Source organism: Emydura macquarii, unplaced genomic scaffold (assembly GCF_026122565.2).
Source record: "Emydura macquarii macquarii isolate MOO-44397 ecotype Brisbane River unplaced genomic scaffold, CSIRO-AGI_Emac_v2 contig_691, whole genome shotgun sequence".
Taxonomy (NCBI): Eukaryota; Metazoa; Chordata; order Testudines; family Chelidae; genus Emydura; species Emydura macquarii.
In genome coordinates this window covers 5,561,762-5,589,422 of record NW_027130828.1, presented here as the reverse complement: position 1 = coordinate 5,589,422, position 27,661 = coordinate 5,561,762, and the positions used below count along the sequence as shown (strand labels likewise).

The following is a 27,661-nucleotide window of genomic DNA, read 5'->3' as shown; positions in this document are numbered from 1 at the left end:
AAAGTTTTTATTCAAACACAGTTTAACTTTTTATGCAATTGTGCTTCATTTGTCTAGTCTCTGAACTAGTGGCATAAAATTGCTGTTTTTAAATTAGAGTACAGTGGAAGCCATTACATTTGATATTCATCATACTAAGCACTGCACTGTATCTTCCTGCACTTGGAATGGGAAATACTGCAATCACTGTGGAATTGCAGATTTGGAGGTTTGAATAATGCCCACTATATATCAGTTTTACCTTAATGACTGGTGAGAAAATAAGTGAAAGAAAGCTGCCACAATTTTTAACATGATATATGTGTGTTTTAGAGCTAAGCTGTACATGGCTGACCTTGAATCAGGATTGCATTACCTGCTCAGGGTAGAGCTTGCCACTCACAAGACGCTTGAGGGAGCAGAGCTAAAGACCTTCAAGGATTTTGTTACAGTCATTGCCAAGGTATAAACTTCTAATCTTTGATTACATTCACTTTACTCTTACAAATAGAATGTAATATTTACTACTCGACAGAATATGAAAATGTCCTTCAGAGCACCGTTAAAATGTGCATGTTTTAGTTGCTACAGTATCTTAGATACCGAAATTCTGTTATGTTTCTGTGGATAACCTGAAGCATTAAAATGCACTTCAATGTTGCATTGCGAGGCTGGGAATAAAATAAGGAATCTGCTTGACCCAGGCTTGCAGGACAGACCCCTGAAAACTGGGATGGTTGCTCAGATTTTTCTGGATAGTAGTGATTGTAACTGAGCATAGCTTATTCTTCCCTCCTGCCCCCCGGATTCTTGGACTTTCTTAAAGTAACTTTAAAATTGTTGGGCCTGTGTGACCACATACAGTATTTTGAAAATTCGATTGGACTTCTAACGATGCAGCTGACTTTAATCAAGATTTTTTAACATAGCCGATGAGCACTATATTTCAAAGACTCTGAAATAAATCATTTCATGGGTGTTGTGAGGACAAACCCTTTAATGTTTGAGGTGCTCAGAGAGTAGGACAGTGATGAGAGTTTAGTGTGGTGCTTTGTTTTGGACTTATTTGTCCTGAAGTTTAGACATTTTTAAAGTGAGTCTGACATAAAGAAAATGTGACTTGGAAAAATTCTACCATTTCAACATTTAAAAGTGACCCCAGTTAAACATGAGCTGCAGTGTCTCTGCATATTTCATTACCAAGTAATTAACCGATTGTATTTGTTTGTAAACAAAGCAAATCAGTGATGGTTTAGAGGAACAATAAAGGTTATATAACATTTCCAAGTATCTGGCATTATATGAAAATCAGTCAGACAGGTTCTTACTCGCGATGACAGTCAGAGGTCAGAAATCTCTAGTTGGCCTCATTTCCTTTAAGAAAGTGTAGTGCTAATCTGTCCATCATATTATCCCTAAAACAGCCTCTGTTCTTCCTGATGGATTCTGGCCAGCTAATGTAATTTATTTTACAGGCTATTAGTGAATAAATGGGGAATGCGCTCTTCTAGTTAGATTCTCTTGTGTCTAGACCAGTTCCTGCAGCGGCAGCAGAAGGGTTTTTTATTTTGTATTTTTTAACACTTTAAAAAAAACATTTTCTCTTCTGGTATTTCACATTTCATTCACAGTTCTGACTTCTTTCCTGTATGGTTCTTTACACCAAGGGCTTCAGAAAATGTAACATACATCATTGATGCCATAATTTAGTTTATTTGAGATGCATTTGAGGCTTTGTTTTTAAGAACATAACTCCTTTTTAAACTAAATATTTTGTGATCAGTTTAATAAAAACATCTGTGTGAACTTAGATTTCAGGACTTTGTACACTATCCTCATCTCTAAAGAAGAGCTTTTACGGTGTTGCTAAAGTCTGTGCACCCATCTCCTGCTCAGGGATTTTCATTGTTGTAAGATTAGTTTCTTGGCTATTAGTGCAACTTGCAGCAGCCCTTTCTTTGGAATCCTGCAGAAGACTGATACCTATTTCAGATCCCCTATTATGAGTGTAGCTAACATGGGGTTCACATGCCACATGCTTCTTTAGTTCCCCTGACATTTGCACTGATCAGCTGGTCGTTTGGGAGGGTGTTATAACTTGAAGTGCATAGATATATTTATAATATGCAGTATCAGTATTTCAGTTATGCACAGTTTACTCATATTACGGTAGTTTTTTAGGAACCCCAAATCAAGAAGCAGGGCTCTTTGTGCTAGGTGCTATGCAGAGAGCAGCAAAGAAGACTCTCACTGCTCAAGAGTTTTTCATTAAACTAATTAAAAGAGCTCTGGGCCGGGGGAAGAGCCAGAAGGAGAAAGCACACACTGACCATGAATCAAGTAGTTGGAAGGAGCCAGTTGTCTGCTAGGAAGTAGACAAGAAACTTATAAACAGTGAACAGCTACTGCAGAATGAACTTCCGTTTCTATAGGAGCTTCCATCCTAAAGTTCTCTACATATCTGATTAAGCAGACATAGGGACGACATCTCCTACTGTTGAAATGCTGCTATCTTTGGAATGGAATTGTTTAACACAGAGCATCTCTGCTTCCTGTCCTAAGCTGTTGTGTATAAACTCCCATATGCAGTTGAAACTGCATGAGGAATTTAAGTATGCAAAGTGTACATACTCAAATTGAAATTGGTCCGGACCAGTTGGATTGGGACCCCCATTCCTCATAAATAATACTGAAAAGCACCATGGGCTCTTTAATAACTGCAAGCAACTCTCTTTACAACTCATCAAAGACAGCACCTCTAGCACCATGGTGAAGTTTGTCTTGTCTTCCACCTGTGTCACTGACAGGGAATCTGTATCCAAAATGGTATGTCGTTATTTGTGGTTGAGGTCCTTGGTGCTATCTGGAGTATAGTCAGAGCAGTTTACAAGTTTATACAGCAGTGTCCAGAGCTGTTTTTTTTTTTATTTTTTTTTTTTTTTCAAGTCAGTTCCCAAGAGTGAACTGAAAAGTTTTTGGAAATTAAAACTCCCTAAACAGTAAAAACATAAAAGTAAACTTACAAATTACAATCTAGTTCCAATTTTAGAAGTGACATTACATTTACACTTTAAAGTCAGTATTGTAATTCCTTTCCTCCCTTGCTCCTCTCCCAAGCCTTGGGTTCATTATTCTGTTTCCCCTGCAAGGGCGTGAAAACATCAGAGCATATACAAAAATGTAGAAAAATTGCTCCCCTTTGGTTGTCTGAGATCATCCACATTTATAGAAACCTGAATTGAAGTCTAGGCAAGTGAGGAAGGGAAGAACTGTCCTGGAGTAATAAACCTCTAGGAGTGAGCAGGGAGTTTAGTCTCTATACCCATTCAACCCTTGTGCCCTCTGCTGAGACTACTATCAAGGGAGCCATATGTACTGGTGAGTCTGTAACTATGCTTCTGACTTTCTTTAAAATTGCACAGATGCATTCCAGGAAGCCTTGTTTTGTTTGTTTGTTTGTTTGTTTGTGTTTGTTTGTTTCAATGTAACTTACAAAAAAAAAAAAAAAAAAAAAAAAAAAAAAAGAATAGAAACTTACATGGGAGCAATTCAGCCATTGAGGTGAAATCAGTATAAGAAAATATATTGGCCTTCAGCTGTACCACCTCAGATTGTACTCAGTCATGTCTCAAATAAAGTAAGGTCAGATTGAGTCAAAAGTTCAATGGGAAATCTCCATGGAAAGCCTTGGTATTGTAGGAAGCATATTGACCCTCTTCCATTTGAGTCAATATTGAACCAATACTCTGGCATTATTATTATTTATTTGTGTTAGGGGCTGGTATCATTCAGGAAAGACAGGTAAGCAAGCTCCCAAATGTTAAACAGCTGCCAAAATTCCATCTGGACGTGTATTCTGCCAAGCTAAAGTCTCCCTACAGTTTGGATACAATATTCTTCATGTTCTGTCCTAAACTATTGTATTGGATTTCCATGTGCTGTAAAACACCAGCTGCATTTCAGTGGTGAGCAGAGTATGTATATAGATGTTAAATTAATGCAAAGAGGTTATTCACTGAAAAATATAACAAGCAATTAAATCCAATTGTTTGTAACAAAAAATCTAATGAGTTTAATTAAAGCGTTTAAGGAAGTAAAAACATTTTAAAATATTAATTGGTCTCACCATATTGAGATTAGAGCTTTACAAATCTCTGGATGTTTTCTTATTTCTATCAGTTATTTCCTGGCCGTCAGCCCGTGGTGAAGTTGTTAGAGACCTTACAAGAGTGGCTGGTGAGCCTTCCATTAGACAAAATCCCTTATGATGCTATCCTAGATCTGGTCAACAATAAAATGCGGGTAAGCTGTTACTAGTTTCCAGCATTAGTAAAGGATAAGGTTCTATATAAATCCAAGACATCACTTACTGATGCCTCCCTCGGGCATAATGGAGTTATAAGAAGGTTAAAATGGAAATAAAGTGAGTTCATTAACCAGGAAAAAATCCACATGAAGGAACTTAAATGAGAGAAATGAAGGACAGTACTGCATAGCACAGCCCTCTGTGTATGAACATGCAGGCTGATGTTACAGGTCTTCCTTTTGCCACGCTGAGATAATTCAATATCTCTGATGAAAATGTTTGCTCATTATCCTGTCTAAAACAAAGACACACACACAATTTGCTGTGAACATCACCTTTCTAACAGAGAAGGACTGGATGAGACTGCAGTTCAGTGCAAATCAGTTCTACACGATTACTGTATGTTGAGACACACCTCCGTCTTTATTTCCTTCTCCTCTGATGAATGGGATTTCAAGACTTTGAATTGGATCAGTTATTGCCAGCACTGTGATTGTCCTAAAGGCCAAAGTTTAAAAGCTGGCAAAGTTAGCCATTGTGATGTTACATTAGCCCTGAAGACTTTTCAGAAACTTTTTAATGTCCTGACCTAGAACAGGCCTGTCAGTCAGGCAGGTAGTAATCCCACCTTCTGTTCGGTAATGCAAAGCACTGCCACTGGGCTGTCTTTGTGATAGAGAGGTTAACACAACTCTTCCCACACAGTAAGCCTTTTCCAAATTCTGGATACAAATACAAACAACGTTAACATTTGTCTAGCTTCATCCACTCCTCTTCACACAAAACAGGACCTCTACATCTAAAATCTTCCACTGGATTTTCAGATTGGCCAACTTCTTGCTGAAGTTGCATTTCTCCTCTTTAAGAGATTTTAAGGTAGAAGCTTGGAAATACTTTTATAAATTGAGTCTTTAATCAGGCTAGAGAACCTCATGCTAAGCAAGAATTACCATGTTCTTTGGGTGTAACTGTCAAAAATAAATTATGTTTATATATAAATAGAAAAAATAAACAATATATTATATACTTGTTATCCTGTAAATATATTTTAATTATTCTTCATGTGATTGTAACTGAGCAATAAGGTGATTTTACTTTGCTCAGCAATTTTTGGCTTATTCATCTGAGTTTGATGAATAAATAAATGATACTCTGTTCTGTTTCCTTTGTGTTTTTATAAAGAATTTTACAAATTAGAATGCCTAATATTTTCCATCACACTAATTTATAGCTTTTAACAGAAAACAATGCTCTATCTCCTGATATGTTTTATATATATATATATATATTATGTCCTGTTTTAATGCATATACAAAAAGAAGAAATTTAATAACAGTACATTAGAATAGCCCAAACTACTTAACAAACCCTAAGTTCCTTTAAATGTGAATTTAATAGCCTCAATTTAATAAACTTTTGCAAATGGATCATCTTTATTTTAAATTAGGATCTACTGTCATTAATAGTAAAGTTAACTAATCAATTTGCGGGCTGTTCCTGGAATGTGCTGAGTGACTGTGAAGCACTGAGTAGCCTCAGATCCCTTTCATTTCTGTAGGAATTGAGAACCTCCATCATCTTGCAGGTTTGAGCCATTCTGATCTGAATTGAGCTTTCATTAAACTGTTAGTTAATATATTTTCCCAGCTACCAACTAAAAAAACAAAGACTACATCAGTGTAGACGGTGGTGTGCAGAGTACAGGCACACCACAGTGACAGGCAGACTGTGTCCACACTTGTCACAGCAGTGTGTTGCTACACTTGGCTGTGAAAGGTTCCTGCATGAAGAGGCAGTGAGGAAAGGCTCTGGCTGCGGGAAGCGGCCAGAGCTTTTCCCCACTGCTTCCTCCTTGCCAGAATCTTTCACTGTGGCAGGGAAACACTCCAGCAGCAGGATACTACACTGCTAAAAAGAGCAGCATAGACACAGGAGGCATCGCTTAGGAATGGAGAGCTGTGTAGGGTATGTAACCTAGGGGTTCAGGCGTTTAGGGCGCTTACCTACTCACCTAAGCTGTGCCTTGTCATCAACACTGTTGTTTATACCCATGCTAGCTGATCATGCAGTGTCTGTACTGCACACACCACCGTAAGTGTAGACATCCCTTATATTGAACCAGAGGATAGTACAGCTGAAAGAATGTCCAAACATCAACCTGTAATACCAGCATATTACACGTTTGGCTGTATGGATTTGCTTGTCTTAGGCCCTTTTCTGCTGTCCTACGCGCATAAAAGCCTGTTTCTCTTTAACTGACCTATTGAAATGACCAGGCAAACGACAAAAAAGAGGTGCACGCACACCAAACCCATCTCGTATGTTCAGTAGCAATTAACAGACTTGATATGTTCAGTAGTGAAGTGTCATTTTCAAGTCCCAGATTGGACACATCTTTAAAGAATATTTTCTTTTCAGATTTCTGGAATATTTCTCACTAACCATGTCCAGTGGGTCGGATGTCAGGGGAGCAGACCAGAGTTGAGAGGCTATACGTGTTCCCTTTGGAAGCTTTTCCACACTTTAACTGTTCAAGCTGCAGTTCGACCAAAAGCCTTAATCAATACAGGTAAGCAGCAGTTATACAGAAGAACTAAAGGAGGGGAGATCTGATGTGGCAATTTAGCTGTGCATAAATTAGCATAACAAATTACTGGAATTGAATAAATCTCTGCTCAGAGATCACACACCGAGGCTTTAAATAAAAGATGCACTCCAGTTCCGTGGAGTACATTGATATTCAAGGCAAAGTTTTTCAGTTCTGGACCAGTAGGGGTCAGGGCATATCTTTTTTGCCACAGTCCTTCTGGTTGACTCAGGGACTGTGCTGATGGGCTCTGAAAGGCGCCACAGCCATCCCTTCTCCCCTACAAGTGGTTAAGTAAGATATATGGCCTTGAAGATGGGAAAAATGAAACACAGATGAGAGGGAATGTCTTTGAAACTCTGAACTGTTGTTTCTCCTAATGGGGGAGAGGGTTATGAAAATCTGTTTGCTAGGGATAGATCATATCCTATAGTTTTAATGTGAATTAGCAGTACAACAAAATTAGTTATAAAACAGAATAATTGTTCATGAACCAATTCATGTAATTTTATAGATACTAAATCTTAGAACTGAATAATTATTTCAACTGCATTTTCATATTGTAGGTCCACCATGAAAGTTTGTGTGTCCATAAGTGATATTTCTTGTTTAATTGCAAACACACTATATAGTCACTTTTCCTTTACAACCACAGGAGCATGTGAAAAATTGATCTTGATTCATATTTAAGAAGCTTTTATAAATTGTTAGATGCACATTTTATTTCCGTCATGAGAGGAAAACTGCTTTGTTTCCAATCATGATGGTACCTGAAATATCTTTAGTTCACTTAGTTATTAAATAAAACGATAGTTATCATTAAAACTTTAACCATCATTTTATTTAGTAACTATCATTACATCTTTAGTACACTTAACTATCATTTTATTTCCATCATGATTGGAAGACTGCTCTTCCAATCATGATAGAATCTGAAAAATCTTTAGTACACTTAACTAGCAATTTAAATCAGGGCAGATATTTGATGATCACTTCTTATGGCGAAAGAATTGGGTCAGTCTGAGACTGTCGGATTATGTCTTGGGAGGTTTTCCTCTCCTTATTGCTTGTTTAAATCCCATCTACTAAAAAGCATGATGCACTCCCTAATCCTTCCCACCACAGGTAGGGTTTTATGATTCTTGTCCACTTTAAAGATTAGGTTTACCCTGAATTGCAGTAGTTTGGGAGGAAAGAGAAAAGAAGGATTACATGATGATACATGGCAGATGTTAATAGAGGATCCATCTCTGGGCTGATAAAAGAAAAACAAACAAAATGAGCCATTTTGCGTTTGGGTATTTTATTTTTTAAAAGCAACAATATTTTCTAGACTAGAGCAAATTCACCTTAGCTATCAGACTTTACAAGTAAGTTCCAGTTACTTGTAAAGTCTGATAGCTAAGGTGAATTTGCTCTAGTTTTCTTAACATATCGCTTCCTTCAGAAACATTGTTAAAATGTTGAGCTGTGCTGTCTGATCCTGCAACAGGATCTGTGTAAGTGAATCTAGTGGAGTCTTAGTGCTTCAAATCATTGCAAGAACTCGATCCTGCAAATCCTTAGTTATCTGAGTTGTCCTGTTGAGATGATGGGGCTGTTTTCATGAGTAAATATTACATGTGTAAAAGTTTGCAGGATAAGGTCCTGTATTTAATCTTGATAATGTCCAAATTTTCTCACGAATCTGTAAATCAATTAAATCAAGAGAGACCCTCAAAAGACGAACATTGTGGCACTTGAGATTTCAAGCATGTAGAATTTTAAGAGTTAATACATATGATTAAATGCGTGTGATGCTCTGTTCCTACATAAAGATTTGCCAGTAACCTGAAGAATAGTGTAAACTGCATTTGTTTAAAAAAATGAAAAGATCACTCTTTAAAATAACTGTTGCTTAGTAATAGTTTTGTTTTTCCTGAAATTCATCATGGTTTTCTAAAATTATTTTTTAGCAATTCTTTTTAATACTCACATTTAATCTGCTTTAATCTCAGTTGGGTTTCTTATTTATACATGTCTGTTCAATCACAGATATTGGATGTCTGAGTAGAGATTGTTCACCATTTATTACTTCTCTCTGGTTTTAAATCATTTTTTTATGTTTGAGCTTTGCTTACGCATAATAGTGCTGTTTTGTTGCCTAAATGTGTTTTATGAACAGACACTTGTGCATATGTTTCTGGAGTATATAAACAGTTAATATTTTGCTAGCTAATACAATTCTGAATAGCTTGTGCTGACAATTTTTCCAGTTGAGGTTATAGAAGTACTACAGAACTGTTTTGAGATTAAAGCAATTCAAATATAATTACATTTAACAATAGTAAATGTGAATAAAATTTTGTATATGCATTAGAAAGATATATTCAATTAAATGCCGTGACCAATTATGGTAGAACTTTACTGTATCTCATCCCATTGCAGACTGTTGAATTAGAGTAGTAGTTAATTCAGTCAATCAATCCAGAATGCTATATCACAAAATGTACTACATTTGACAAAGGTTTTTACTTCAATTATTGATGATAATTCATAACATACTAGTAAATATACCACAGTATATTTTATAAGAGAAATTAAGTGCTAGTCAGACATCTCCACTATACTCTGCTATTAAATCTTTGAGAAGTGCAGTGAGATCACTCTGTTTGCTGACTAAGGGTCCAGAGACTTGAAAAAGGACTACTTGTCAGAAGTAAACACTGGGTGCAGTCATACCGGCAGGATAAGCCCCTTAGTTTGCTAAGGTCTTAGCACAGTTTTTCTGCACTACATAATAACGCACTCATGTATCTTCAACATGGGGTGTAAACACTATGAACAGATAGTCACAATTTCCAGAAAATAATTTTAAAATTATTTTTACAAATGTTACTTAAGTAAAGTCACTGTATGAAATATTCCTCTATGTATGCTTTTGTGTTTACATAAATGTAGTGAGAATGGGATATTTATGTCCCTCAAATTTACGGAGCATATTAATGAAAGGTGAGAGACAGATTGGAGCTACTGAGACATCTTTACCTATTAGAGGGGTTATGCTGTTTGTGTTTTTTTAATGAAATCACCCATCATTACAGTATTTGAGCTCAAATTGAATATTGAATGTACACGCCGTGTGTTCATTCAGTCATTGAAAGAGGTTTTGGAATATAGTCTATTTTTGCAAAAATCACTTGCTACATAAAGAAACTGCAGTTGGCTTCGCATGTGTTTTAACAGCTGCAAGTCTTATTCTCTTCCTTAAACTTCTGGGGAAAGTGTTTTATCATCTGTGTTGCATGCAGATCTTCTTGTAGATGCCTTTTTTCTGTATATTTGCAAAATATCCTTTGAAAAGAGAAATTTGACACACAAGAACAAGACTGATTAGCATTGATGCTTTATATAATATTATCCTTCTTACCTTTCAGTGCATCTTTGTACCATAAAATATATTTAACACCTCTATATCTGTCTGCTATTTGTTTACAACAAAGTTTTATTTGTATAAATAGCAAATTTTCTTAAGCAGTAGAATTATTTATGTAAAACTGTTCACTGTCCATCCCAGTTGTGATTGGCTGATGTACAATTGCTGTGTGAGCTCACTTGTGCTCTGGATAAATGAACATCTGTCAAATAAAACCAACGTTCTACATTTTAAATGCTAAGATAATTGTGTGGCACCAACAGGGGGCAACATTCCCTTTCATTTTTTCCCGTGATTCATTTTTATGTTTTTTGCTATGTATCTTGCTTGTGCCGGTAGAATAATGTCGGAAGCTGTGTTTGTTCAGGTGCTAACAAGAACTCGTTGTTCTTTCCAGGTTTTGAGGATAATCCCCAAGTGGTCCTACAGATCATGCGAAGGTATATTCAGCACTTTTTTGGGTGCAAGGCTTGCGCACAGCATTTTGAAGAGATGGCTAAAGAATCCATGGATTCTGTGAAAACCCTAGACGAGGCTGTTCTCTGGCTGTGGGAGAAGCACAACGTAGTGAATTACAGGCTTGCAGGTAAGGGAGATCTGGCATAGGAACACTGATCAAAGCTAGCATTAGTCTGGTGGCTAAGATGGTAGTACTGTTATACAATATAATTTGAACAAAAAGTGGTCTTAATTCTGTGGGTGTTCAGAAGTTATTAGAACTGATCATAGGGCAACATTTCCAATTTAAACAGAAAGAACTTCTGTCTGAGTAAAACTTCCATTTACGGTACACCACACTTCGGGTCACAGTGATTCAATAATGTGTGTGGAAGCGGCTCCAATGTTCTCAAGAGCATCAATTTTTCTGAAGTTCCACTTGCTACATGAGGAGATGATTCTCCCAGAGTGTAATTCAAAGCCTGTTTGAAACTGACTAATGCAGCTCAGCTACTTATCTGTGAACAGGAGTAATTACATTTCTTTCCAAAATGTTTTAGATCACCATTAAAACCTGTTTTCATTTTGTTCTAGGAATACAAAAATCACTAGATATGTCATTTAAAAGGTGATCATAATTGACCAGGATTCTGTTCCTCAGTGTAAAATGACTTAAAGTATTCATAAATCAATAACTGAATAAAATAAAATAATTCTTCAAACAAGATTTGTTTCTCTATAGAGCTTTTTTATAACAATTGGACTAAAACACCACCAAACTATTAGGTTGTATTTAATCCATTGTGTTGTACAGGTGTCCTATAACTAAAGCACTAAAGAAAATTGGTTTCTATTTGCACTTAATACCTGTCTCCTGTTATGGATTAGTGTATGTAACATTACTTACAATTTACATGTGCAACATTGTGTTTATTTTCTGCGTAAGCTGCATTTCCAAGATATATGAAGTCTTAAATATTGTTCTGAATACAAACATTTTGTCTTGTGCCACCTCCAAGCAAGAGAAGCACACAACATATTAGATACAATTTCCTCATAATGCATGTTACCAGTGTCTGAGGGGGCAAAGAGAAAAATTGGTGTCTTTTTGTTCACTTTAAATTGCTAAGTATTGTCAAGATAGAACAATATAAGATGCTGGTTTGAGTGATGCAACAATTGGTCAGATTCCCTTTTAGTAAAAATGTTGAAAATGCATTGCAATGATTATTAATGTCAAATGACGTGCTAAATTTGTTAAAATCTGGTTTCTCTTTAGGACTGTGATTTAGGATTAATCTGTAGTTTGTGGTTTATAGAAAGTTTACAATGGGTAGAGCTCTCTCTAAAAGCTACTTAGCGAATTCTACAAATGGTTATTTACCTATTGTGTATTAGCATAGTTTTGTGAAATATTTGAACAATAAATGTATTAATCAAAATCAGAAGTGCTTATATAGACACTGTAGTAATGTTAGTTTTTCAACCAGGTAAAGATTTTTGTTTTAATATACCTCAATTGAAGTGTGAGTTTATTCTAGAGCAGAAGAAGTCCACCAGTTAAGACAGAATGATGGCTACTGCTATAAGAAATTGAAACTTTAAAATTGAATCCAGTCCAAGAGAAACTCTTATATATTTAAATGCTAAAAAGCAAACTGAAACATTTAAAATATATTATCATGGTTTTTAAAGTACAGAAAGAAAATGGTTTGTTATAATAGTAAAAACACATTTCAAAAATAAGCAGGATAAGTATGGAATTGTTGCCAGTATCTATAGAAACTTGTAAATATATCGACAAGACTTGGAATGGCCTTGAAGCAGCTTACTGAAAACGAGGCACAGGATTACATAGTACTATGCACAAAAGAGCAGTTCATTTTGAACCAGAATTTAAATTAACCCTGAAAATGCATTTGATTGAGTTGTTTTTATCACTGATAAAACTGTAGCATTTGTGAACTGCTCTCCTGTTAAAGAGAGACTGTCAAAATTTGATGTTTGTATCCTCCAGAAAAAAAGCATTAATTCAGAACATGGCAGCAAGAAAGGCTTTGTATTGATTTCAAAATTCATTTTCGATCATTTTTAGATTAGTATAAATGTGTTGACTGTTGCTTGTAAGCATGGCTTTTATTGTTTCCTTAAACTAAGCTTACTGCATGCATTAAATGGAAAATAGTTTCTACAATTTCAGCTTAGCAGCTGGATAGATTATATTATTTTGTCCGTTTATATTTTCTATTTTTCCTTACTTAGGTGATCTGAGTGAAGATCCCAAATTTCCTAAAGTTCAGTGGCCAACTCCAGATCTCTGTCCTAAGTGCCATGATGAAATTAAAGGATTACACAGCTGGAATGAAGCCCAAGTGCTACAGTTCTTGAAGCATCACTATACCAATGAAAATATTTTATATAAGTACACTGACGGCCCAGTTAACTCTAATGAAATAGAACGTGGGGATGTGAGTGAGAGAAAAGACAAAAATTTACCCAAGCAACAGAGTGGAAACAAAGAGGACAAGATCCTAGATCAACAAAATATGTTGGATTCAAAATCTAAGGTCTTAGATAAATTAATAGCAAATAACGGACCTGTCAAAGATAGAGGTAAAAATGCAGTTGACTCAGTTATTCATAAAGAGACCAAGCAGTCTGTGTCTTTCTTAGGAATTGGATTTTCTAACATAGACATGAGTCTGTGTGTTGTACTTTATATAGCCTCATCCTTATTTTTAATGATAATGTACTTTTTTTTCCGAATGAGGTCCAAACGATGGAAAGTAAGGAATTATCGTCCAGTTGTGTAGAACTCACCAGAAATGACATTTTCATTGTAAATGGCTGATCAGTACCACATGCAGCTTTAATATATATGATCAGGGATTTTATATACAGTATTTGTTTCAAAAGCCCGCCTCCCCTTCTCCCAATTCATTTCACCGGTGTTCTAACTTAGTACCATAGAGCTTGCTCTAGGAATCCCAATATTTGTTTAGTATTCAGGTCCATAGCACTATCTTAAAATGTTTACTAAAGGAGAAAGATTGACCTTTTCCATTAAGATATCATTACTTACTGTTGCATCCTTTATTGGTTTGTAATGTGAAGAATTACACTATGTAATTAGTTACTCCAGGTTTATGAAAGAAACTGAATACCGTTGTATATGTTCTGAGACAGCCTTTTAATTTTTTCCTGAGTTGACTAAATAATCTGTCCACTCATTGCTCATTGTATGAGATCTTCTTGTTGCCTATGGAGAAGCAAGAATTTTGATTTTTTTTCCAGATGAAGCAGAAGTGTATTTTAATTGAATAAACTCTAAAAATGTGTTATGTTTTTTAAAAAATGAATATTTTTTGTCCATTACATTTTTGTAGTTGGAAGCCATAAGTATCCACATACAATTCCTCCCTCACCCCTCCAGTTCCTCACCTCCCTCCAGCCAAGGGAATGTGCACTTCCAGGAGGCTCAGTTATCTGAGGTATTTGGATGATCTGAATAGCATACAAAAGGCCTGTTTCTGATCTTGCTCATGGCAATGTCAATTCAAAAGTAACCCCGTTGACTTCAGTGAAGTTACACCATTGTAAGTGAGAGCAGAACCAGGCCCAACCTTTTAGCCTGCCTCTCTATTCCAAGTTTAAGAAGAGCATTAGATAACCTAGTCTTTATTTGCTAATTTATTAAGTAGGAAAGTAATTAAGGACTAGTTAGGGGAAATGCAGTTCTGCTGAATTACTCTATTGAAAACCACTTCTAATGAACTCCAGCAGAGTGAAACTCCATTCCTGGTCAAATAGACAAAGTCCTGAGTTGTGTCAGCGTGTCAATACAAATTACAGTTCTGGTTACAGTGAACTTCTTACAACATTGTGACATACAAAAAAAATGACTGCAGTGTAATGGGGTTCCACAATGTAAGCATTCCATTTCGAAATCTCCCATCCTGAGCCTGTGAGGTGGTGAGGAATTGTTGCTCCCAAATGCAAAGTTTTCTTGTGCTACAAAAATAGGAGTGATTAAAGACAGTCTCCTTATGCATGTTCCTTCTGCTAGTGCATTCCATTGTTTGGATTAAAAACCGACAACATAAAAACAGCCAGACAGAGTCAGTTCAATGGTCCATCTACCCCAGTATCCTGTACCAGATGCTTCAGAAGGAATGAACAGAACAGGGCAATTATCAGGTGATCATCCCCTGTCATCCAGTCCCAGCTTCTGGCAGTCAAAAGTTTAGGGACACCCAGAGCATGAGTTGCATCCCTGACCATCTTGGCTAATAAGTTCCTGGAGGATAGGTCCATCAGTGGCTATCTAATTCTTTTTTTAAGGCAGTTATACTTTTGGCCTTCACAACCTCACCTGGCAATGAGTTCCACAGGTTGGCATTGTGTGAAGAAATACTTCCTTATGTTTGTTTTAAACCTGCTGCCTATTAAATTTCAGTAGAGTGACCCCTGGTTCTAAACAGACATTTAGCTGCAATTGTGCTCATCACTTCTGCTCCAATATGGGTTGTTGCAGCTTTGGGGAATACAGAAATTGCCATTACTGCTCTGGATTACTGGTCCATCTGTCTAGTAGCCTGTCTCTGGAAGTTGCTTGTACCAGATGCTTCATGGCTTCTTATGCCTTCCTCTGAAGTGAACAGTTACAAAATTACCAGCCCAAAGCTGAAGTTTCCTTATATCAGTTTTAAAGTTAACTCAATTTCATTGACTGTCCCCTTGTTCTTGTATTATGAGAGGGGTAATAAACAGCGCCAGGCTAATTCATTCAGTCTTTTATTCCTTCATGTAATTAATTATTCTGTGTACTTCTTTAACGTCCTCCTCTTATTTCCATTGCAAGCCCTATTATAAAGTTAAAAGCTTTGCAGCAAAAAGGAGCTAAAACTTAGCACATACATCTCAACATGGACATGTGAATTTTTTATTAACAATTAAGTATATGTAACAAATGGAAATTATAGGGAGTTGTGCGTCAAACTGCAGCTTCATGTAACTTAAAAGGTAGACAAATGATTACTCAAAGAAAACTAGTGTAAAGGCACCAGAAGTGACCTTTGCATATTGACAATAACTACTTCAAGAATTTTTACCGTGCATACATTTGTGTGTGTCTAACAATGCCTAAATCTGCATTCACGCGACCAAAGCTGTGAAGGAACCATTAACTCATGTTTTTCTTAAGCTGCCGTAGGGCTACATTTTGTTTATGTACAAAGCCTGAATAAAGGGGCTTTGCATGAATGACAAATCTCACCTCTACACCTGGAGCTAGTGGGTGAGCACCCATGCAGGTCTTCTGCATTCTCTTGTCTCAGTGTCCATTTTCTGGGCCCCTTGGCAGTGTGTTGGGATAGCAGAGGCTGCCATATGGTGATGATTTTATGCTTAGGGTGTCGGTGAAGTTGTAAGAATTTCTCTGGAAATGTATGTGAAGAAGCAGCCATGATGATTTCATGTCAGTCTGCATTTTTCTAAGTAAATGGATGTTTTAAAAGCTGTGACATGATGATGGACCAAAAGGACTTCCTCCCTCTTTGTGGGATTGTTAAGAATTCCTGTAATTTCTCTTGGGGCTCATTTTTAAATACTCTGACCACTTATAAGCAACAGTCAGATGGTGAAACAAAAGTGGACATTAACAGTCAAGGTTCTCAGTCTGATCAATGCCATTGTGCTTTGTTATTATAGGGTTTCAAATAGTGGGGGCCCCAAAGGGAGGAGTTTAGTTAAGAACAGGCCAAAATCTTGGAACTTGGGTGCCTTAAGTCAGGCACCTAAACAAGTGGCCTGATTTTTTGTGTGGATTTGACGTCGACAAAGCGGAAGGAGCTCAGCATCTCTAAAAATTGGGCACCTGATATGGAAAATTTTGTTCCATCTCAGAAGGATCTTTGAAATTCCTTGCTGCTGTTAGTATCGTCCCTTTTAATATTGAAAATAAGTTAGTGTTATTGAACTCTGCCAGATACGTAGGACTGGGCTTCTTAGTTTTGTGTCTCATTTTATTTTCATCTGTAACAGATGAGCCACTGAAGGATCATGGGGATGATTTCACCCTTAGAACAGCTAGTGGGTGATGCATTTAAGAAAATGTTTTGTTCACTGCATAAATAGTGTAAGCTTTCGCTCTGCCTTTATGCTGCTTGAAGCTTGGGAAATGGAACAGATACCCAAACTTCCAGGGTGATTTTTTCCCCCCAAAGAGTATAGATAGATGTAAACAGAATTTTGATTATCCAATCTTGGTGTTATGTTAAGTGCTGCCAACTTTCATTTTCATAGGTAGCAGTGCCCACCTCACTTGGAAAAGCTACCCTGAATTTGGGGTTTAGTTATGTAAATCTCCGTTTATTTGCTGTCATTGTGTAAATTTAAACTGACTCGTGTTATTTCTTTGTATGCGTGATAACAGTCAGGATGGAGTTCCACATTCAGTGCCATAATATGATTTTTACTCCTGATTGACTGTGTCTCCAGAAAGTGTTATTAAGTGTCCATCACGAGATACGCAATGCTGTTTTGACATGCTGTATTACAAATGCCCTATCATAATCTGGTTATTTCCTTTTATTAAAATGCCTTTAAAAGCAGCTATTCAATCCTGGAATTTTGATTTTTATATTGTGCTAAATCACCAAATTTGCACGGTGAGAGAAATCCATATGTACAGATCATACCTAACGCATATGTAACCATTTTGAAGAAGGAATTTCATCTATCGTAAGGCATTGAGAGGGTTCTATGCTATTCAGATGCTTTCGATGTGAAAATATTAAAGTGCAGAAAAAAGTGAAAGTAACTAATATAGGACCTATTCTGTCTGAGGGAGGAAGTGAAGCTAGGTGCCAAGAATGCCAAAATGAAACTATTCCCTTGAGTTCTAATTTTAACTGCAAACCATGCACACTTCATGTGATTCCTGTTTAGAACTTGATATTAGTACTGTTTTTACAAAAGGTTCAAATGTATTTTCTATGTCTGAAAGTGTTGACTACAAGATGTTGAGACTTGTGACTATAACTGTTCAAGTAATTTAAATGTTTTATTTATTTTTAATTGAATGACTTTTGATTAAAAAAGAAACTAGTGGACATGAAAATGCCAGTGTGATACCTCTCTCTAGCAGGGAAAGTGACCATTTTGTACTACACTGTACACTAATGTGCTCATTTACAAAAATAAAATGCAAACATTTGGGAAAAATGGATTTTTATTCTTTTTGTGGTCAAATGCTTTTTGATCTGGACTTTTAGTACAAATTAGGTAGAGTTGCAAGAATAACTTGATTAAAATTCCATTTCAGCCAGCAGGGGCATCATGTGTTACACTTCTACAAATATTTGGCATGAACCCAAAGCTTAAGTTTAACGTTTTAATTTCCAAATTCACTTCCCCTCACCCCCCCCCCCCCCGGACTTCATAAAGCATTAATGTAAAAGGCATATTGGTGAAGCTGTGTTTAGTGGGGATGAGAAACTACTTTCTATATTCCACTTTGTTTCACGGTTCTCTTTGGCTATTTGATACTTTCCTTTATCTTAACTCTCAAAGTATTTGCTTCCTCGCTGCTGCCAATGGTTTGGGCTGTTATTACACTAGACATTTGTTAATGTCTCACCAGTGCATGTCTTCTGATGGTAGCAACAGTGGGAGTGCTAAAATTGACCTTGCCACCGCTGTTTAACCCTGCTCAAATCAATTCTAGGCGACACTGGTGAACATGCTGAAGAGAGGGTGCTGACAGGAAGACAGTCTACAATCCTGCTGCATGAGGGCTCTCACCAGTGGGAAATTTTAAGGGAAAAAAATCCAGTTGTAGACAAGCCCTTCAGAGTTCCAAACTTCCTTACAGAAAGGTGTGTTCCCTCATCGTAGCATGTGACCTTGGCTACAATGCACCAAGTTTGCTCAGTCTTGCCGTTTGGAGATTGGATCCACTGGGAAACCTGATGTAGGAGTTCATTAGCTAGCCCTCTCAAGTGCGATGCTGTCTTGCTAGTTGAAGTACTATGCTTCTGTGACCCCACCCACAGAGTAACAAATGGTGCCTCCTTTTAAAATAGGTGCTAAGAGTACTCTGTGGAAGTCTTACATCAGTACCAGTTAAACTGATTCAAACTTTCATTTCAAACAATGATCAAACCTCTAGTGCTACAAAGCGTTACTGCAGGGACAAGCCAGCATAGCTTCTGTAAAGGAAAATTCAGCCTCTAATATTAAAGTTGAGTATGGCCACAAAACCAGCAGAGGAGAGCAGGTTCACATGGTTTCCTTAATTTGCTTGTGGACTTTGTCAGAGGCATTGCTAAGCCCAAGTAAATTTGGTACTCTCCGGGATCAGAAAACAGGAATGAATGATCAATTTTCATCATAGCAGAAGATTAACAGTGGGCGGGCCCAAGAATCTACATTAGGACTTGTGTTTCATACACACGAGTGATCTACAATAAAGGTGGACAGTGAGGTGGCTAAAATTGCAGATATGCTGTAGGTTAATCAAAACCAGAGAAGACTGTGAGGACCTACCCGAAGTGCTGTTATGGCTTGGGGAAAGTGGGAGGAGGGTTGGGAATGAGCTCCCCCCACCTCTAAAATGCCAATAAAAGGCAGTGAGTGAGGTGGTATCTTTTCTTGGACCAGCGGCTGTTGGCGAGAGCTGGCTGTAGCTTGAAAGCTTGTCGCTCACCCAACGCGTCTCTCTCTAATATCCTGGGGCAGACACAGCTACAGCAACTCTGCATATAAAAGGTGGTGTCTATGATAGCCTCTCACAGCCAAATTCCCCTTCATGCGGCAGAGGGGAGGGTCTGAAAGGTGGGTAAATAACCAGCTAGCTGAGGCCCTTTAGGCAGGGGAGGACTGCGTACCTGGGAGAAGGAAAACTCTGATCTTAGACCCCCCAGCCATAGGATAAATGAAGGCAGGTGGCATGCAGCAGCAACACCAGCGCCTCCTGTTGGCAGTCCACCAGGTCTACAGCAACCAGGTGGGAAGAAAGTGGGCGCACAGTTAGTTTAATTGGGGGAAAGGCCCGCGCATTGCAGTGTGCGACTAGTTCAGAAGTTCACTCGCCTCAGCCTGGCAGCGCTGAGCCAATAGGATTTCTGGCGGCCGGCGTCTGAACTGTCCCGTAGCTGGGCAGGGGGACTAGCAGGCAGAGCGACGCGTGAGACGAAAAGTAGTGACTGCCACACCCAAAGAAGCGCCATAGCACGAAAGTAGCAACGGTGACGGTCTTCAGGTTGCTGACTAAAGGCATGGAAATAGCTTACATGCTGCTAAGGAGCAATATCAGTGTTGTGTGCGTGACCAGGCAACATGATGGCCAGAGAAGGAGCGAAGGATTTGGCTTCGATTGCAGATGCTGTTATGCAGGTGACAAGAGGCTGCATACCAGAGCCAGGGTGACGGTGAGAGGAGAGCTGAGGAAGATTGTGTCTGCAATCATTAGAATAAGTGGCCGGGTGACGGCTGCATGAGGCCACGTTAAAGAGTGTGTCGTGCGTGTGATATCAGCGTACGCCGCTCGACAAGGTGTGTTTCTATCGCGGGGCAGGCACTAACAGCACAGCCGTCTCTGAAGAACTGCTGGTGGTGCTGTGCAATGTGAATGCACACAAGCAAAAACAGAAGCAGAGAGGGAAGGGCTTTAGGAAAACGCAGGCTTGGCCTCATGAAGGAGGGAGGGAACGATACGTATTGACAGCCGATGGCTGATAGCCATTGCCTGGTTCCAAACCAGTTATTTGGTTATGTATATCAGAGGTGGAAACAGAAGCCAGAGAGATGTGTTAGTCAGGAAATCTGTGGCGTAAGTCCCTTTGAAGTGAAAGTTGGACCGATTTGGGGTCAGCCCTCAGTCCACTGCTCTTTATTATATCGATGGTCTGTGTCAGCAAGAAGATTGCGATGAGAAAAAGATGAGAAGCTGCTGTATGCAAACAACAGCGCAGGAAGGGCATCCCTAGAAGACAACTTAGAGGAAATAAACCAGTAAACCAGTGGTACAACCAGGTAAACTGGAATGGAATGAAAATGAGCATGGCCAAGAATGAGGTCATGGAGGTCAGGAGAAGTGCCACCAGGAAAAGGGCCAGAGATTAACGAAGTGAAACTAAACCAGAGTAACTAGTTCGAGTATCTTGGTAGCTGGGTCACAGAACATGGCAAGCTTGGATGTGAGTTCCAGTTCAGACTGGGGAACTCTGGAAGAGCATGAAACATCGCAGGGGTTGTGTTTGACAAGCATATGCCACTGAAAGCCCCAAGCATAGGACAAAGGTGTCCCCCACAGTGCAGTGTGTTGCAGAAGTGTGGGCAATAAAAAAAGACTAGGTTCAGTGCCTACAGGTGTTTGAGATGAAATGTCTTCACACCGTAAGAGGAATTACACGAAGAGACAGATTTCTAAATGAAAATATTAGGATGGAAGTCAAAATCCATGAGGTGGCTGACCTAATCCAGGCAGTGCAATTTTGCTGCTTTACACCCACAGACAGAATGAACAAAGGGGACCTGGTGAAGAGAGCAGGACAAGAGATGGTGGTCGGAAAGAGACGCTGAGGAAAACCAAGGAAGAGATGGATGGATGGCATCCATGAAGATGGTAAGCAGGTGGTCCTCAGTGCCACCTTGGACAGATGAAGATGGCGGATGTTCGCATAACAACCTGACCTCAACTGATGGGATAAGTGACAAGAAGAAGAGAAAAACACGAGGGACTTCAGTGGGACTTTAAAACACCTAGGTGGACAGATAGGATGATGGCTATTAAATCTAACGGTTCCTTCCAATCTGCATTACCTTGCATTTGTCAGTTTGAATTGTTGATATGCATTGCTGGGTTCTAAAAATAACCAATCACTCAAAGCCCTGGTGGTTGCATTTCAACACTGCCAGGGTTCCATTGTGCCAGGCACTATTCAAACACGTAGTGAAAGAGTCCCTGCCCTGAATAGCAGCCAATCTAAATAGACAGACAGACAAAGGAGGGGAGGACAAACAGAGGCGAAGCGCCTTGCCCAGGGTCAATGGCAGAGATGGGAATAGATCTTACATTTGTGACTCCCAGTCCAGTGCCTTAATCACTATCCCATTGTGTAAAACTTAAAACTCCGCTTAGTGTGCAGAAGCAATCAAAGCATGTCATGTTTAGGCTATAAGAAACCTCCACCCACCCCACCCCCCACTCCTGAAAGCCCTTTGACAGATAGAGACCAGGGTGAAGGGATAGGAAAAGGATGGCCAAAAGTCCAGTGCAAAGGAGCCTTGAGAGAGAGTAGCTGACGTAACGTCTGCCTTTGAGGCAGAAAATTGGAAAGTAATGTCAGTGCAGTCCACCAAGTACCCCTGTTAGAAGGTGCTGAGAGGAGATTGTCTGGAGCCCAGGAAAAAAAGAATATTTTCTACACCCAAGACTTGAAAAGATGGGGAGGGGGAACAACAGTTACCAAACCTGAAGCCAAAATTACTGGTAAAAATAACCTGTGGAACTCACTGCCCCAGGATATCATTGAGGTTAAGAAAGGATCAGACACTGATATGGGGAAGGATACGCCACAATTTCACTAAGTAGCCATGATTGTCTCCTCAGATGCGACCCTCCCTCACCCATCACCATTTCTGCTTGCACCTTGTGCCTTTTCTTACCCTGCACCTTGGAGAGTTAAGGAGCAGGTATACTAAGGCCTTCATTCATTGCAACTTCGATGCCCAGGACACGATTTTCAGAGAGCCCTGTGTGGATGCACAGCAGGTAGAAATCTACTTTTTAGTGGCGCCTGCCTGCAGCTTCCTTTCATATATGCCCTGAGGCCCATTCTCCTTGTGCGCCTTACACAAAGACTGACAGGATCAAGGCCTTAACATATGTTTGGGTGATAACGGCCATCCTTCCATCCCGCTGATTTCCGTCCTGGGCAGAAGAGCAGCACAGAATATGTATCAGTGTAATTCTGTGAAGCTATTTCCCTGCTCTTGTAACCAGGCAGTAATTTAATCAGCAAACATTTCCACCCACAGGAGTGAAGCCTGGACTCGAAGCATCTTTTCTGCTCAGCTCTTTTCCTGCCTGATTACTAACAGTTTTAATTCACTTACTGGGCTTCTGACTTACTAAACAGCTAATGTACTTCAGCTGTCCAGGCTGTGTTCTTTAAATGGTGACATGCTGTACCACCACTGAGGATTGGGTTCCTTCCACCCGATGCCAGCCGTGCAGTTATCCACTCCTCTCTAAATCTTCTAGCCACACTGAAAAGGCAGGGCCCCGCACGTGTGCTGCTGAGTGTGTTTTGCAATGACTGACAGCCCAGTACTCAAAGCCGTAATAAACATGTAAGACTGTTTGACTGGAGCTGTCTCCTCCACCAAAAGTCCATGCAACCCTGACTTATTTTTGCAAGTGGGGGGTTGTGGCAGAAGGGGAGGGAAATGAATTTTCCTTAAGGTTTGATGCTTCTAGAACAGACAGTTTTGATCTTTACCTGAGAATGTCACAGGCACAAAAACAGGTGGTTTTTGTGGGTTTTTTTTTTTAAATAATTGGATTGTTTTAGTATTTTTCTTGTAAAAACAACAACAACAACAAACAGTGCAATGGCAGAGATGTCCAATTTAAATCCAATGGTTATGATTCCTGGCCTCAAGACAAAGGAACGCAAACATACAAGTCAATTCGCTTTATCCTTCTGTTAGCTGGAACTTACTAGTGCATTATTACACTACAGCTGCCTTTACCTGACAACTGTTGTGCCAGCCTCCCCACTGTCTGGAGAAACATGCTCTCTTTGCTAGGCCTAGGTATCACCCCTAGCGCTTGGCTGTCTCCCCCCCTCCTCCCCCAACGAGGTTATCCACTGCATCTGCTCATGACTCCTTCATGCCTAGAAAGCACTACTTGAACAGAGCTGTTAGACAGTGAATATTAATTCTGTGGCTGCTTGAAAAACATTCTGTCCATGATTGTCCTCCCTTATTTTCCTCTTCTCGCTGTAAATTTAAACTGACCTGCCTGGTCTATGATCTGTTTTCCGTGGGACTTAGAGTAACTATTTATTCATTTATATAGCCTGGTGGGGGAAAAAAGTTAATTGGAGAAATTTGAGTCCCACTGCTAGGAAGGTTGGCCAGGCTGTTTAAAATGGAAAGTTGCCTGCAGGAAAGCAGGCTGCGAACAAAGCAGGTGTATGGTTTCATAATTAATAATGGATGATAAAGGCCAGGGAAGTGTTTTCTTCTGTGAAATATACACAGTGTGCAACTCCACGGAAACAGCTTTTTCTAGTCGACTGCATCCAAAATGGTCATCTACTATTTGACCCTGCGAGAGCCTGGCCTCAGTGACAGAGCTCGCTGGGAATCTTTAGAGGAGACTTTTTTCCCATCGGCAAATGAAGGTTGGGCAAACCCAAAAACTTGGGGGGAGGGGTTGATTCATTTCCCATTTCAAATTATTTTTGACTATTTCGAAGTGGCCAGACAGAAAACAACCCCCCCGGGTTGACCCTTCCCGAGCAGAGTGTGAGGCGATGTCATTTTGAACGGAAGAAATGACCTGTCTTTGAAGTGAATTTACAGTAAGAAAAAAAAAGGAACAAATGTTTGAAAAGTTGATCTAGAAGCCGAGCGGGCTGACACGAGCGAGCATTGCAATGAAACGTTTCGCTTTAGCCGATCGGCTCTGCTCGGGTCCGGTTTTCGGGCCATGACCATTTTCAAGATTTCGTTTTTTCTTCGCGATTTGGGGGGGAAAAATGAACGGCCAAAAATAAAAATCTCACAGAGGCCGGGAAGGCGGTTTTCAAATCAGCGGCGCAATAGACCCGCTCCTTTTCTAGAGTTGAAAACTGCGGAGCGGACCCTCAGTCGCCTGTCTGTCTTTAACGAGCTTTGCTTTCCTTCTTCTTTGATTGGGGCGAGGAAAAGCAGCGATCAGCAGGAAAACGTCCCCGGAGAGCTAACGGGGCAGGGCCCAAAGCACGACGCGGAACTCGGTTTGAAACCCAGATCTGGTGTTTGCGCTAGAACAGGTCCTGCCACCTGGGAACAAAACGCAGGGACCGGTCCGCAGCGCCCCTGGGGGTTCGCCTTCTTCTGGGGGTTCGTCCAAGGGAGCGTGGCCGAGCTCCCCTCAGGGCGGGCAGGGCAGGGCAGGGCGTACCCCACTCGCGCACTGACCCGAGTGCCTGGTCCCTGAGAACAAATCCATCCACTTTCTTGGCCCTGCTAAACTGCGGGCAATTCCTGCGCCATGGAACCTGGCTGAGTCCCGCAGAGCCGCGTCCTTAGCCGGGGTGAATTCAGTTCCACTCCGGCTCCTCGTTGCGTTGGATCTCACCCGCTAATGAAAGCGGAGCACGGGGTGTGTGTGTGTGGGGGGGTTGATTGGCTGTGACAGACAGGGCTCGGCGGGGGGGGGGGTCACAGCAGGACGGGCACTGGCTGCTCTGCCCCAGGATATTATTTACCTGGGCGCTTTCTGCGGCGGGTTTTCCAGAGCTGGCCGGCCAGCCCCAGCTGGGAGTTCAGGACCTCGCCGCCCAGCGCTCCGCAGGTTTCCTCCGCCTTGGGAAGCTGCGACCGGCTCGGATGATCGCCCCGACCCGGGCCGGAGGGGGCTGCCCTAAAGCGCCTTCCCCTCCCGCAGCTCTCCAGCCTTCCCCCCGCTCCGCGCCGGGATCTTGTCATTTCCCCTCGGCCTGCAGACAACGAGACTCCTCGCCCAGGCGCCGCGCCGCGCGTCCCACCCGCGCCCGCCGACACGCGTGGTGGCGGGGCAGTCCCGGGTGCAGGGACCCCCTGGGTTTTCTCCCCGGCCCGGCGGGTGGCTGTGCAAAGAGCCCTGTCTACACACTGCAGGCTGCTCCCGTCGGCGGCGGCTCTTAATGTCTGATCCGCTCAGAGCCGGAGGTAAAAGGATTCATCCGGATTAACTAGCTCACACTAACAGCCATAATTATCAGCCCCGGCTGGCTAAGGGGGAAACACACACACACACACACAAACACACACACACACACACACACACACACACACCACCGACCAGGCGCTTCTGCTGCTAGCGCGTTGGTGAAGCACAACCGGGCCAAGAAGCCGGGGCGTGTTCCACACCCAAGCCGGGAAACCCGGGGAACTTCCCCAACCACAGGAGCCAGGGAGGGGGGGGGATCGCAGCCAGGCCTGGCCCGGCTGGGAGGAGAAGACAGGCGCAGGAGAGACGCGGGGTGTGACCCACAGGCGTGGGCAGAGAGCGCAGAGCCGCCCGGCTCCAGGCCCCTGCTGGAGATCAAAACCAAACCAAACAGGCCCCGGCTCGCTGGTGCGGCTCTGCTCCGCCAGAGGCCGGGTGCCCGGGACTCCAGGCTCGCCGCAGGTTTCATCTGCCCCGGGGCAGGTTCGCCTCGGCCCCTTTGCCAAGTTTCCGGCCCTTGCCCAGGCCCAGCGGAGCGCCTGTGGCTCTCCCGGCCGGCCGGGGGGCAACTCGGCCGGCTCGCCGCGCTCCGGCTCCTACCCCGGGGACGCTCCGAAAGTCGTGCCTGCGCCGGGTCTTTCCGTCTCCAGGCCGGGGGGGGGGGGGGGGTCAGGAAGGCCGGGCACGGGTCTGCACACACACACACACTCGGCTAAATCCGCGTGTCGAAGCGCATTAGCGGCCCGGGTTCATTAACCAATTAGAGAAATAAACCATCCCCACGGAACTAGCAACGCGCCGGGGGGGGCATGACCAGGTCCCAGCTCGAAAGGGAAGATCCTTCCCAGGGGAACGGACAAGACACCGGGCCGGGGGGGGGCGGGTATGTTTGTAATCAGCCTTCGGGGGAGGGAGGATTTCAAACCAAACGAGCAGCCCCGGGCTGTGCTACGGGGCACGAAGCTGGAGGGCCCCCCGGGAAACCGGACCAGAGACACCGGGAAAGCCCCGAAGCGGGCGAGGAAAATCGTCTTCGGCTTCTGCCTCCCCGGCAACCAAAAGCAGCGTCTGGCCCCCGCCCCCGCCACCCCGGGCGGCCCCAGGGGCTGCGGCCGGCTCCTCCTTCAAGGGACCGGCCTGTTCACGGGCTCGGGGCCGCATTTAGCCTCTGGGTGTGCGGGAAATGTCCGCGTCCTCGCAGCTCGCAGCCGAGACGCAGCCCGGCTCCCCGGGGCCGGGGCCGACAGCCGAGCACCGAGGGAGTTTGCAGCGGGCACCGCTTTGAAGTTCATGGGTGTGGGTGTGTGTAGGTGTGTGTGTGTGTATGGGTGTGTGTAGGTGTGTGTAGGTGTGTACGTGTGTGTGTGTGTATGGGTGTGTGTAGGTGTGTGTATGGGTGTGTGTAGGTGTGTGTACGGGTGTGTGTGTGTGTGTGTATGTGTGCAGCAAACCGGGTTTGTACACCAACCAAAGGACGGCTGGCTGGTGTGTCCGTGGCACCGCGCTCCTGCGGCGGTGGTTTCACTGCAGACTCGGGGGGGGTTTCTCTCTGCCCGGCAGTGCCTTTCAATGGCAGAAATCAGTGAGAAGCGGACTTTCCTGGCGGGACACGGGGGGGGGGGGCTTTCGGGACGAGCCGGGCGAGCCGCAGGGGGGCCATGAGGCGAGGCCGGGGTCCCGCCAGCCCCTGTGGTGCGGGCTGAAGGCCGGACACGTGTGTGGGTATGTGTGGGGACCGGGGGGGACGGACCACACGCCGGGGCTGGCGGTGCGTCCTGCGCCAGCACCACGGACAGCTCCCCCGCCCCCCCCCCCCCCAGTGGCCGTCCCTCCCTGGGCTTTGTTATGCTAAAAAGCAGCCCCGGTGGCAAGGGAGAATCAACTGACGCCAGCCGCTGCGCAGTGGGGAGCCTGCCCCGCCCCGGCCCCCCCGGCCGGGCCCCCTGTCCCCGAACCACTGCACTCAAAGGTCGCAGCGGCTCCTGAGCGGGGCATGTCCCGGCC

The 27,661-nt window shown here is 42.2% G+C and overlaps 1 protein-coding gene across 1 annotated transcript in view; it reads left to right on the top strand.

The window, feature by feature from the left end:
* QSOX2 (quiescin sulfhydryl oxidase 2) overlaps positions 1 to 17,951 on the top strand; it is a 39,576-nt gene extending 21,625 nt beyond the window's left edge. The window contains exons 8-12 of the mRNA XM_067541813.1: positions 313 to 442; positions 4,159 to 4,281; positions 6,704 to 6,854; positions 10,685 to 10,873; positions 12,988 to 17,951. Of these exons, the coding sequence (XP_067397914.1) occupies positions 313 to 442; positions 4,159 to 4,281; positions 6,704 to 6,854; positions 10,685 to 10,873; positions 12,988 to 13,538 (1,144 nt within the window). The 3' untranslated portion in view covers positions 13,539 to 17,951. The remainder of the gene's footprint in view (positions 1 to 312; positions 443 to 4,158; positions 4,282 to 6,703; positions 6,855 to 10,684; positions 10,874 to 12,987) is intronic.
* Positions 17,952 to 27,661: the final 9,710 nt, after the last annotated feature.